Source organism: Perca flavescens, chromosome 19 (genome assembly GCF_004354835.1).
Source record: "Perca flavescens isolate YP-PL-M2 chromosome 19, PFLA_1.0, whole genome shotgun sequence".
NCBI lineage: Eukaryota > Metazoa > Chordata > Actinopteri > Perciformes > Percidae > Perca > Perca flavescens.
The window spans coordinates 16,545,873-16,558,115 of NC_041349.1; the positions used below are offsets into that span (position 1 = coordinate 16,545,873).

At 39.8% G+C, this 12,243-nt stretch overlaps 1 protein-coding gene across 1 annotated transcript; it reads left to right on the forward strand.

Moving 5' to 3' along the window:
* The first annotated feature begins 974 nt into the window (after positions 1-974).
* On the forward strand, positions 975-11,881 carry faah2b (fatty acid amide hydrolase 2b). Its single transcript, XM_028564105.1, has 12 exons — positions 975-1,020; positions 2,080-2,421; positions 3,514-3,596; positions 3,937-4,073; positions 4,324-4,533; positions 4,927-5,046; positions 6,534-6,669; positions 7,485-7,602; positions 7,721-7,840; positions 9,760-9,871; positions 10,632-10,820; positions 11,679-11,881. Exons 2-12 carry the CDS (start codon positions 2,230-2,232, stop codon positions 11,852-11,854), a joined length of 1,593 nt encoding a protein of 530 aa, XP_028419906.1. The 5' UTR covers positions 975-1,020; positions 2,080-2,229; the 3' UTR covers positions 11,855-11,881.
* Positions 11,882-12,243: the final 362 nt, after the last annotated feature.

Genomic DNA, 12,243 nt, shown 5'->3' on the forward strand with positions numbered 1-12,243 from the left:
CTCTGTAGGCGAAGTACAGGGGTTCCAAGAGTGGTTCTGTGAGAGATTTGAGGTGAGACAGAACAAGGTGCTCAAAAGACTTCATAACCACAGAGGTCAGGGCGACAGGTCTGTAGTCATTCAGTCCTGTGATCCTTGCTTTCTTGGGGACAGGGATGATGAATGACTTGAAGCAGGCTGGTACATGGCATGTTTCCAGTGAGGTGTTAAAGATATCTGTGAACACTGGAGACAGCTGATCAGTGCCTTTGTTTTTGGAACAGCCTGTTAACTTGTCTCTCCTGGGTGGAGAGGGTTGTTGATGTGGAGGGGGGAGGGGGAGCTCTGGGGTGGCCAGCGATGAACAGGCCCTGGCTGGCCCCTGCTGAGGTGGGGCAGGAGGGCTGGAGCTGGTGAATGGAATCACGGGGGATGGTGTCAGGACTGCATGGTCTTTCAAAACGACAGTAGAAGTTGTTGAGGTTGTTTGCCAGGCGCAGCTCGTTGTTGGGGTTGGGGGGCTTTTGGTTTGTAGTTTGCGATCTGCATATAGAAAAATCTGTCCTATAGATGTAGAAAAAGATGTTCTATATCTGTGGTGATCTGTCTGAGGCCCTGCCAGACAGAAACAGTCATTAACTGAGAATTGTTGTTGGAGTTTCTCAGAGTAGTACAGAATAAAATGGTACTTTGGTAATCTACAGCACTTGATTAAATGTTCTCAGTTATACTTTTCACTACTAATTTAGACCATCAGAAGAAAACAGAACTACACAGTTAAATGATTAGTGAGTTTTTTCGTGTCTAGTCACACATATTCTTAAATGTTATATAATATAGTATTTCTTAAAATAACCCTGTTCTGTTTGTAGTGTTTTTTTCTTTTTTTTATTTACATGCAAAAAAAGAATGTCACGCTATAGTTATAAGCCTTATTAACCAAGGCTTAAGAACATGCGCGTTAGTGTCAGGTCTGCATGTTGAAAACATAAGTAGTAGGTCTCTGATACAGAGCCTGTTTATGCAGTGAGGTCAGTTCAGGTCTGTATGAAGTTAATTTTCTAGCTGCGAATTTACTGTTACATTGTTAAGTAATAAATGACTGACTGTGAATGACTTTGCATAATAGAGCTATTTAAACAACCACACACTTTTAATCCATAGTTTCAACTTCACCTCGGAGGCCGATTTAGGTCATTGTCAAGCTCTCCAGAATCATTTATATATTGGTCCATATCCGGTCATCATTTTCAAAATAAAAAACATATTTCAGTCTTTTTTTTTTTAAAGATTTAGGTCTTTACTTGTGACAGGACAGCTCAGACTTGAAAGGGGAGAGATAAGGGGAAAGACACGCAGCAAAGGGTCGCAGGCCAGAACCGAACTCGTGGCCGCCGCGTCGAGAACCGTGCCTCTGCACATGGGCGCGCGCTCCACCAGGCGAGCCACCCAGGCGACCATATTTCATAGTCTTTTTAAAGCATACAATTTTAGATTTAGTTTGAAGGTTTATTGTGGACCATGGAAATAGTAGGCTAGTATAACCAATAAATAAATAAACAAATAAATAATTGAAAATCTTAATTGAAGGCCTATACTTACTAGGGTTTTTCCGGGATCGTTCAAGCAATCTCATGGTCTTCATTAGCAGATCATCTCCATGACAAATTAACAAGTTCCATCCACTGATAGAGATTGTGAAATGTGCTTGAAAGCCCTGGAAAAAACAAAAACTACTATGTGGACGTTGAGTTAAGTTTTTTTTTTTTTAGCTCCAGTTTTTGTAAAAGTTCACTGTAAAATAGTGAAAATCCAAGTCCTTTTTTTCTTAATAATATAGAAAACAAATCAGCATTACAATCAATATGATATAGCTACAAAACAAAGTCAACTTAAATGTAAAATAGTAATACATACAAATGATACAATATGCAGGGACAAACAAATTTTTCGTTTTCCAAAAATGTTATAGATTGTATTTGAGATAAAGGTTTACTAACAATAAATACGTATAGGCGTTAAGCTTTATACGAAAAAAAGATGGCAAAACAACAATTTCCGGTTCTAGCCTCACTAACCTGTGCTAACTTGATATAGCAGGTATACTTTCAGCCGCTGTTTGCTAGGAGGACGTGTTCCGTGTTGACTGACAATCATCTTGCTAGAAGGAGTCGTCGTACTGGGCAACGGAATCGCCGTGACCACGGCCGAACTACCGCTGACCCTCCGTCCTCTCCCCGCGGTGGAAACATGGCACCACTGAGCCTTCTGGAAAAGGCTCAGGTATGGCTCTTCAAGGCGGTATTTGGAGTCCTCTTTGCGCTGTTTCGGCTCTTGTCCCCTCAGAGACCCGTTATGTCCGGGAAGAAGCTCCCGCCCATCAGCAACCCTCTGCTGTTCGTGTCAGCGACGCAGCTCGCCAAGAAGATCCGGAGAAAAGAGGTGTGTACACGGTCAAACCCCAAGACAATCGCTGCCTGAAAAAAACAGATTCAGCGTGACTTCACAGTTATAAATAGTAACTTCTTACTTACAAATGTAATCTGAAAATGTTTTTTGTTTAGACTCACAAAAGTTAAATTAGCAGTCAGCTATCTCAACATCTGGTTATCAGTAGATTATTCTCTTACATCCCAATAGCTTGTTTTTTAATAGGCTAAATAAAAAACCCAATTAAAGCCAAAGCCAGCTGCACCTCTGCTCCACTCTTTAAGAATCTTTCCCCAACGGTTTTATTTTCTTTCCAAGCCTAAAAGTCTTTATAATGAGAGAGTAGCACCTTTGCTTCTTATCATTATACACAATATAGAGTGGACGCAATAGAAGCAACTGTTCTGTATTGTCCCTGCAGCCTTTTATAATAATAACAACAACAACAACAACAACAACAACAACAACAACATTTATTTATATAGCTCCTTTCATGAAACCCAAGTATACTTAAATTAAATTAATTTTAAATTAAATTAAAATATATGAGGCATCTTAATTTATTGTGACAGTATCAGACAGGTATGGACTGGATTTTTTATTTGTCTGTTTGTGTGTTTGTCATTACATTGTAAGGCATCCACACTATACTGTAGAGGCACATTGAAACACCGTAATATCAATCCTACAACTTCGCAAATCTTGTATTCATTGTAAGGCTAGATTGCAGTATAGTGTGCAGGTTGTTTTTATGTATAGCTGAAACAATTGGTCAACTATTTTGATAATAGATTATTACCCCAATTCACCTTTGTTTCTTCAATATTATAAACTGAATGCTTAATAGGTGAATTGAGAAAACAACCAGCTTAGTAATGTATAATGAAAAATAACTGCAGCCCTACTGTATGTCCACGCCCATTATTATGTTAGAAGAGGAACATAAAAACTAAGAATGTTCATCTCCCTGTCCCCATTTATAGGACAAACCGGTTTCATATTTCAACTGGAAGAATACACTGCAATCATTTAATCTAAGTCTGGCAGTGTGACGTGTTTTTCTGTTCTGTGACTTACATGCACCTAACTAAAGTGTTTCTGCAGGTGTCAAGTGTAGAGGTGGTGAGGGCTTACATTGACAGGATCCAAGAAGTCAACCCTTTTGTGAACGCAGTTACAAAAGACAGGTAAGAAAGAATCCTTATCTGATACTTTTACCTTTTTATGTTCATTGTGCTTTAGACGCAACCCTTGTGGGTGTTTGGAGCTAAATTGTTAATTATTTATAATGCTGCCATTTTCTTGTTTTAACTTTACTCCAGTACAAAATGAACCAATGCTATCATCTGTCAAAATTGATTTCATCTTTTGACAAGCTGAAACTGAAAATCTGAAATATGTTACTGAAAAGTATATACTATAATGGTATACAGTTTCCACTATGATGTACATACGTTTAAAATCAAGACTTTTCAATCAGTAATTAAACAGAATTGGGTCAAATAATTGATTTATCTCTCCGTCCAGGTTCGATGCTGCCCTCCAGGAGGCGACCCAGGTCGACAAGCTGATTGAGGAGGAAACTGGAGGAGAAGAGGTGCTGGAGGACAGACTGCCTTTACTGGGAGTCCCACTCTCTGTCAAAGAGTCCTTCGCCCTCCAGGGTAACTACCAGAAGTCTAACCTCCTGTCAGCCACTTGAAACCAGCCACTTTACTTTGATTACATACATCTAATAACCAGTATTTGAGTCAACATTTGATACTGATAACATATATCCACCCACATACCACTACTTGGATAGTTCAAACATACAGGTAAATAGTTGTAATTATTAAATGTAAGATTTAGATTTTGATTCTTTAGTTTATTCCATGCTGCAGGTAAGCATTTTGAAACATTTCCCACCTGCAGGCATGCCCTACACTTCCGGTGTGGTCTCCAGGCGAGGAGTCGTGGCCACCGTGGACGCTCCTGTGGTGGCCCTACTGAAGAGAGCGGGGGCCATCCCGATCGGCGTCACCAACACCAGTGAGCTGTGTATGTGGTTTGAGTCCCACAACCATCTCCATGGCATCACCAACAACCCGTATGACCTGGAGAGGATACCAGGAGGGAGTTCAGGTTAGACACTGTTGGTTTAACTTTTGATAACCGAATGGTGAGTTGGAGAGCTGAAGGATCAACTTCTCTTTTTAGGGAAGGGAATCGTACACTGTTGTTGGCTTTAGGTTCAGAGTCAAGAAGCATCAGCTAATTGTCTCCAGGAATAGCCCTGGTGTTGCATGATAATCATATTACAGTACACTGCAGACACAAACACAAAGGCTCTGGCCCTGGTTCCTTAAAGGGGAACTGCACCATCAAAATCTGTTTAAAGCTATTGTGCGTAGTTTCTGTCTCCCCCATGAGGAATTCTAAGTGATGACAACAAAACTGTTGGCGCATCCACATGATACAAGCCTACCAATGTATCTCCTCTCTTTGTTTATGTCCTCTTCCCTCTGCCTGTCTCAGGTGGGGAAGGCAGCATACTGGGAGCAGCAGGCTCAGTCATCGGAGTGGGCTCCGACATCGGCGGCAGCATCCGTATGCCCTGTTTCTTTAATGGAATATTTGGCCATAAACCCACTCCTGGTAAGAGAAATGAAATGTAAAAAATGATATTAAAGGTTGAGTTGGTAACTGTTTAGCTATAAAATCAGAATGTTTGCTCAAATATGTTTCTGAAAACATTTGAGGCGAGAAATAGGCAATGTAGGATTGCCACTTTAACTAGCAGTTAAGAAATAAATTGTATAGCCTATTTTTCTTTTACCATGCAACAAATGTTTTAAATTACTTTTTTTTTTATGTTTAAACGGTTTACCTGAATAATCAGTCAAAATTCTTAATGTCAGTTAATGGTTAAACAGTTAATTATTAACACCCCTAGTTGGTGGAGACCAAAAACAGAGCTAAAAAGAGAGTACATTTGGACTAGACCCCCCTCCAAAGCGCGCTGGAGGAGAGTCTGACTACACATAGCATTCGGGGATGGAAGGACATGCTCCGGTTTATTGGCATTTCTTTGAACCAATCACAATCATCTTTGGCGGTGCTAAGCACCGGAGAAAAGCTGCGGTGCCTCTGCAAAATGGGCTTGGAAGGAATTTGTTTTGGTGGAATGCGTATGTTTATAGTTGTTTTAGTCATGAAACCGAAAACTCAGATTGGACAGATAGTCTAGTTAGCTGTCTGAATTTACCCTGCAGAGATCTGAGAAAAGGTTAACCATAGTCCTCATAAATCGACCAGAGTTTAAAATGGCAACACAAAGGAAGCCCAAGGCAACGGATATCCGGCATAAATTTGTGAAATCCGGTGGATTTTCCGGCGGCAACGGAGAAATCCTGGAAGTGGAACGTCAAGGATATAGACTACATTTGGACTAACATTCATCATGAGGACACAAACACAATTCCAAATGAATGATAATGCTGCGTCGTAACTGACGAGCCATATGAACTTAAAGTGCTCATATTATGCTTTTTTGGCTTTTTCCCCTTTCCTTTATTGCGTTATATATCTTTTTTGTGCATGTAATAGGTTTACAAAGTGAAAAAGCCCAAAGTCCACCCCAAAGGGACTTACCATCTCCAACAGAAAACACTGTTCACAAACTGCTCCAAACAGCTCTATTGTAGTCCAGCCTTTACTTCCGTGACGAACGTGCGTCACTTTGTAACACACGCCACGTTATAATGCTCGCCTAGCTGCTAGCATGGCACGCCCTCATACTCTCCTTCTGACTGGCTAGTAGTCCTTACCTAAGTACTGCGCATGTGCGACTATAGAATAGAAGTGAGGTGCCTCACTCTGTAGCTAAAACCGAGAGGTCAACACACAGGGTGAAAAGAGGAGCTGCAGCAATGTGCAGTACAATGTAAACCTATTCTGATATAACCTCACAATACAACTATGAACCTTAAATGAGCATAATATGAGCACTTTAAAAGGTGTTGATATGTCAATGTTGTGTTTACAGCTTGTTTCCACCCCCCCTAAATGGCTTAAATGATTATTGCAGGTTCAAAGAGCACATTTATATACCAGGCTTCACCGTGACTGATGTGTTTCTGTAGGTGTCGTGTCCTGGGAGAACCAGTACCCTCCCTGCACTGGCAGACATCAGGAGTACATCAGCAATGGTCCCATGTGCCGCTACGCTGAGGACCTGCTGCCCATGCTCGAGATCATGGCGGGACCCAAAGCTCACATGTAAGAGCTTAGATACATTTTTAGCTGACCCAGCACACACCGTAGGTTTCTATAAATAGTTCTCTTTGCCTGTGCATTATGCAGTTATGTTGCCAGACTTGCTATGAAAAGCTTACTTGCAGGCAGCCGGTAGAACAAAATGTCCTTTTAAGAGTAGATGTAGATTGTAATATTTCAAACAAATCATTAAGATGTGGCAATCATCAGGAGGCACACGCACATCCGTATCCCTACAATTGCCGTATAAAGCTGCCTGTTCCCATCCATTTGGAAAAGTTTTCTTCACAAAAATGTTACTAAATGCTCAAAAGAAGAAGTCCTGCTGTTTGAAATCATCAGATAATAAGATTAGCAGTGTATGTAGTCGTATTAGGAGACCTGACACAGCTTTCAACAACGTGACGGTGTGTCACCAAGAGCAGTGATGTACTGTGACAGACACGAGAGAATGGATTGAAATGAAGTTAGTGGGGAAAAAAATATTTCTAAAGCAAACCAGTCCACAATTCTCTCTTAAGAAGAATCTGTTTGTACAAGTTTTTCTTGCATGAGGCTCAGTATTTCCTTTACAAACACTCTTCCACAGGGAAATTAGATGCAAATATATCACTTAGAAATGTAAATAATGTCTTTATTCACACAAACCTTTATCAGATGAATGCATAGAACGTAAACCATAATCCAAAGTGCACCGGGCCAAGAGTCCAGCAGACACCCACGCCCTTACGTTATGTGTCAAGATCACACCCTTGAGATGCAATGGTTCAGCTTTAATGTTTGTCTAATTGGCTGTTTTTTCTTACACATGTACACAGGTTTTCCTTAGACACAAAGGTTGACCTGAAGAAGTTGCGGTTCTTCACCATCCCTCATGATGGCGGCTTTCCTCTGTCATACCCCATCAGCAAAGAGCTCATGGACATTCAGAGAAAGGTGCGTTGAACTTCAGCAGACCGCCTCTAGTCTGCAAAAAGTTGCAACATGAGTGCTGGAAAACCGGGTTTATCAGGAAGGTTTTTACGATTTAAAATCCTTCTGTGATGTTCTCCAGGTGGTGGAGCGTTTGGAGGCTGACCTCGGAGTGCAAGTCCAAGAAGTGTGTTTCCCAGAGCTCCGCTACAGCTTCCAGATCTGGAACACCTACATGGGTCTTACTGACAAAGAGGGAAAGGTAGTTCCACCTGATAATCTGGTCCAGAGCAGCGTGTCCCTGCATGTCTGTACAGAACATTGTGAATTATTAATTTTCCTCATAGTAAAATTAAGATAAACAGGAAAGACAGGAGGGTAACTGGCATTAGTTACAATGCTGTTGCCAAGACTCTCTATCTAATAAAGTGAAAGAAAGCAGGCCCAGTCTTGATCACAGGTCTTTGTAGTCTGCTGCCCAGAAATGGTTTGCTAATCTGTTTAGCTGCCAGGGCATAGCACGCACACACACACATAAAGATGCGCATGCATGCACGCTACGTGCAATGCTTCTTTATATTCTACTCCACTACATTTCAGAGGTGAATACGGTGCGTTTTACTTTTCTGCATTCATCTGACAGCTATATTTACTACTAGTTGCTTAAAAACATATGATAAGCTATCAAATATATAAAATACAATGCAGTGGTAAATATGAGTCTTGTGCTCAAACAGGAGGAAATAATATTATAATAAAAATGTACACTTCAGTTCAGTTCAGTTTATTCTTTGTCCCAGAAGGGCAATTTGTGTGCAGCAGGAAGACATCACATGGAAATATACACCACAACCGCACAACAATTAACTTACTAAAAACAGCAATACATACAGCAATAAGCAGCAATAGCAGAAATTATGTTGGGGACAATAAAAAGTAATAATCAATAATAATACATTTAAAAGAAATACAGGGATAACTAAGATGAACAAACAAACAAAAGCTATCACCTCCTCTTAGCTAAATTGAGTGCCTGAATGGAACGAGGAATAATAGTTTTTATATCTCTGTTGACGAGCTAATGGAGTGCTAAAACGTAAGCCAGAAGGTAATAGCAAGTATTCTCCGTACAGAGGGTGAGTGGAGTCCTTGCAAATAGACATGGCTTTTTTTAAAATTTGTTTGTTAAAAATGTCTGTAAGGCTACTGAACTTCACACCCACTATCTTGCTAGCCACATTCACAATTTTTAAAAGCGCATTTTTATCCTTGACGGTAAGGTTTCCATACCAGCAAATAATAGAAAATGACACAACAGACTCAATAAAAGCTTTGTAAAACAAATTCATCAATGTTTTATCCACCTGGAATTTAGCAAGTTTCCTGAGTGCAAAGAGTCTTTGTTGGCCTCTCTTGCACACTGAAACTGTTCAGTTGAAATTTTAGCTGATTGTCAATCAAGGTGCCCAGGTATTTATAGTATGGCACCATGTCTATGTCCTGGCCCTTGATGACACTACTACGTGGGGGATTGGGATGATGTCTGAAATCAATGGACATATCCTTAGTTTTTGTAATGTTTAGTCCAAAAAACCCTGTGAGGTTTAACAGAGGACAGATTTTAGTGACAATGATTATTCTGGCTGCCAGCTTTCCTTCTTTTAACGGATGTGGATTTTAAAAACAACATTTCAGGCATCAAATCTGTAATATTTAGTGTGTATTACTACGTTACTGATTTAAGGTACTTCATGACTAAAGCCACCTACAGATGATCCGCGGTAAAACTGCTCTGTGCTGGCCGTTCCATTGTTTTCCTATTGGGAAATCGGTGCTGCCCAACTAAATGGACTGTATTTATATAGCGCTTTTCTAGTCTTAACGACTACTCAAAGCACTTTTACATATTACAGGCACCATTCACACGGATCATGTGTAGTCGGCTTAATAAATCCCTTACTTGTTTTAAATGAAAGACTGGTGTTGACACGCTCACAGTACAATAAGGACAAAAACACAGGTTAGTTGTCGAAACAGAGAACAGCAACCACATGACTGACTGTCTGTTGTTGGTGAATGGTGAACAGCACAGCAGTGTGGCCACTGAAGTTTAACATACACACCTGGTGTGACCTTTAGAAAGACAAAAATAACTGTGATTAAAATGTTTCCTTCTCTTAGCCTCCTCAGTCATTTGCTGAGCTGATGGGGGAACCAGGTCGACCCGTGTGGCCTCTATGGGAGCTGCTGAAATGGATGATGGGAAAATCAGAGCATACCATGGCTGCTATTGGTAAGAGGGGGGAAAACATCATTTATACTAATCAATTTCAAACTAATCAAAGTTTTCCTTTAACTGTCTTTATTTCTTCATATTTGTCTGTTTTGATGAGTGCAATAACATGTTCATTGTATGCTGTGATACTATGGAAGAGTTCAATATTAAATAAAGAAAAAAACATACATTTCTTTATATATGAATACTTTTTGTGAAAATTATAAATGAATGAAATGAACAATTTGTGAAATTATTGAAGACATTATTAAAAATCAACTCATTGATTTAAAAAATGCCATTACAATATTAAAATAGACTTGAACAAAAATCTCTAATGTAATAGGTTTTAATAATTTCTAATTTTACAAATTGTTTAATTTATATATTTTGTTTATTCATGTAATTATCTATTTTATAATTACATATGTTTTTATAAAATATTGAACACTTACAATGCTGTGCAATATGACACACTACATAAAAACTATGTGAACTGTAAAACTAACTGTAATAAAACAAAATAAATGACTAGATAGATACTCATATTGACTGTCATAAAGTCTTAACTTATGTCATTAGATATGTTTTATAAAATCAATTTTGTACTTATTTGTAGCTGCTGAATTGTGTGTGTGTGTGTGTGTGTGTGTGTGTGTGTGTGTGTGTGTGTGTGTGTGTGTGTGTGTGTGTGTGTGTGTGTGTGTGTGTGTGTGTGTGTGTGTGTGTGTGTGTGTGTGTGTGTGTGTGTGTGTGTGTGTGTGTGTGTGTTGTTCAGGTCTTTCCCTGCTGGAGATGACCCATGTGTCCAAACCCTCGCCCTTCATCATCCAGCAGAAGGAGAAGCTGCAGAAGGAAGTGGACGAGCTGCTGGGGACTGACGGTGTTATTCTTTACCCCTCGCACCCCCGGGTGGCTCCCAAACACCACCACCCGCTCTTCAGACCTTTTGATTTCGCCTACACAGGTCAGTCCTCCTCATATTTCAACAGTCCTGTCTCAAGTGTTCAGTGCAAAAGTAATTCTTCGAACACTTTCTACAAGCTGCACCTTGATTTATTTGTAAGATTTTTGAATATTACAGTTCTCATTATTAAAGTTTAGACTAGCGAAAGCACTCTGCTCACGGTGTTCACACCACTTTTTTCTGGTAGGATTTGAGATGTAGAATGGCTCTTAAGTTGCAGCTGGAGGGGCCACAAAGAAGTGTTTACTTAAATAATAATTCCATACTTATTTCATGTATTGGCCCGATTACAAGACCTTTTTTCCAGAAACATGTCTTTGCAGAATAACCCTCTAAGAAAGGTCTCAAAAGCACAACATAATAAAAATTGTCAGCCTTCGTCTCGTTTGGGACAATAGTCGATAATATCTCTACAATTCATACTCTGATGATAATTAAGGCTTCTTATTCTACGTGAATGCTCCTCTAAATGTATCAAACACAATGCGTATCACTCCAGTTACAGGACACATCCCAAGCTCTAGTAAAGTTGTGAAAGAGAGAGTGCTGCACAATTAATCACAATTTTATCCAAATCGCAATATAGACTGTGCTGCAGAGATGTCCCGGCCTACAAATCATATCCTACAGACTAAAGAAAAAACCTTTGTTTGGTACAGATTCTCGCAAAAATTACACTTTTTATTTCAATGACAATGAGAATAATGATTGCTCAATTATGATTCCCTTCAATATTGTGAATCATATATCGCAATCGCAATATCAGTCAAAAATAATCGCAATTAGATATTTTCCTTATATTGTGCAGCCTTATTTTTATTTCCACATACTCACCCTTTCATCGTTCTTTACCTCCAGGTATAATCAACATCCTGGGGCTGCCGGTCACACAGTGCCCTCTGGGTCTGGGTGAGGAAGGTCTGCCTCTGGGTCTGCAGGTCGTTGCTGGCAAGCTGCAGGATCACCTAACCCTCGAGATGGCTCTCTACCTGGAGAAGACGTTCGGAGGCTGGCGGGACCCCGGGGCCAACTAAAACCACACGCTTACAAGCTGAAAGCGATTACCAAAACTCCAGACTAGAGCCGGTTGGACTGAAGATTGTGGTACTCTCTTATCTGCCTTGCTGCTCGCTGTAGTACACAAAGAGGCACAATCAGACCGTTGAATGTTCGAGTGGAAGTGATTTTTGCACTAATGAGTTGTTCCAATAAGTGTCATTCATGATTTTATAATTTACAGACTAGTACATCATGAGCACAAGCTTTAAAAAAAATTAAATAAATAAAGATAGATTTTTTTTTATATAAGTGATAATTGAATATTCATATTAACACATAAAACAAGGCTTTCATGTCTGGGTATCCAATGTTAACATTTTGATATGGTGCCAGTATGCAGAAACAGTCAGTCCTGTGTGTAGTG

Coding starts and splice junctions, on each gene's coding strand:
- faah2b (XM_028564105.1), top strand. CDS start 2,230: ATGGCACCACTGAGCCTTCTGGAAAAGGCTCAGGTATGGCTCTTCAAG. Junction 2,422..3,513: donor AGAAGATCCGGAGAAAAGAG/GTGTGTACACGG, acceptor GTGTTTCTGCAG/GTGTCAAGTGTAGAGGTGGT. Junction 10,821..11,678: donor TTTTGATTTCGCCTACACAG/GTCAGTCCTCCT, acceptor CTTTACCTCCAG/GTATAATCAACATCCTGGGG.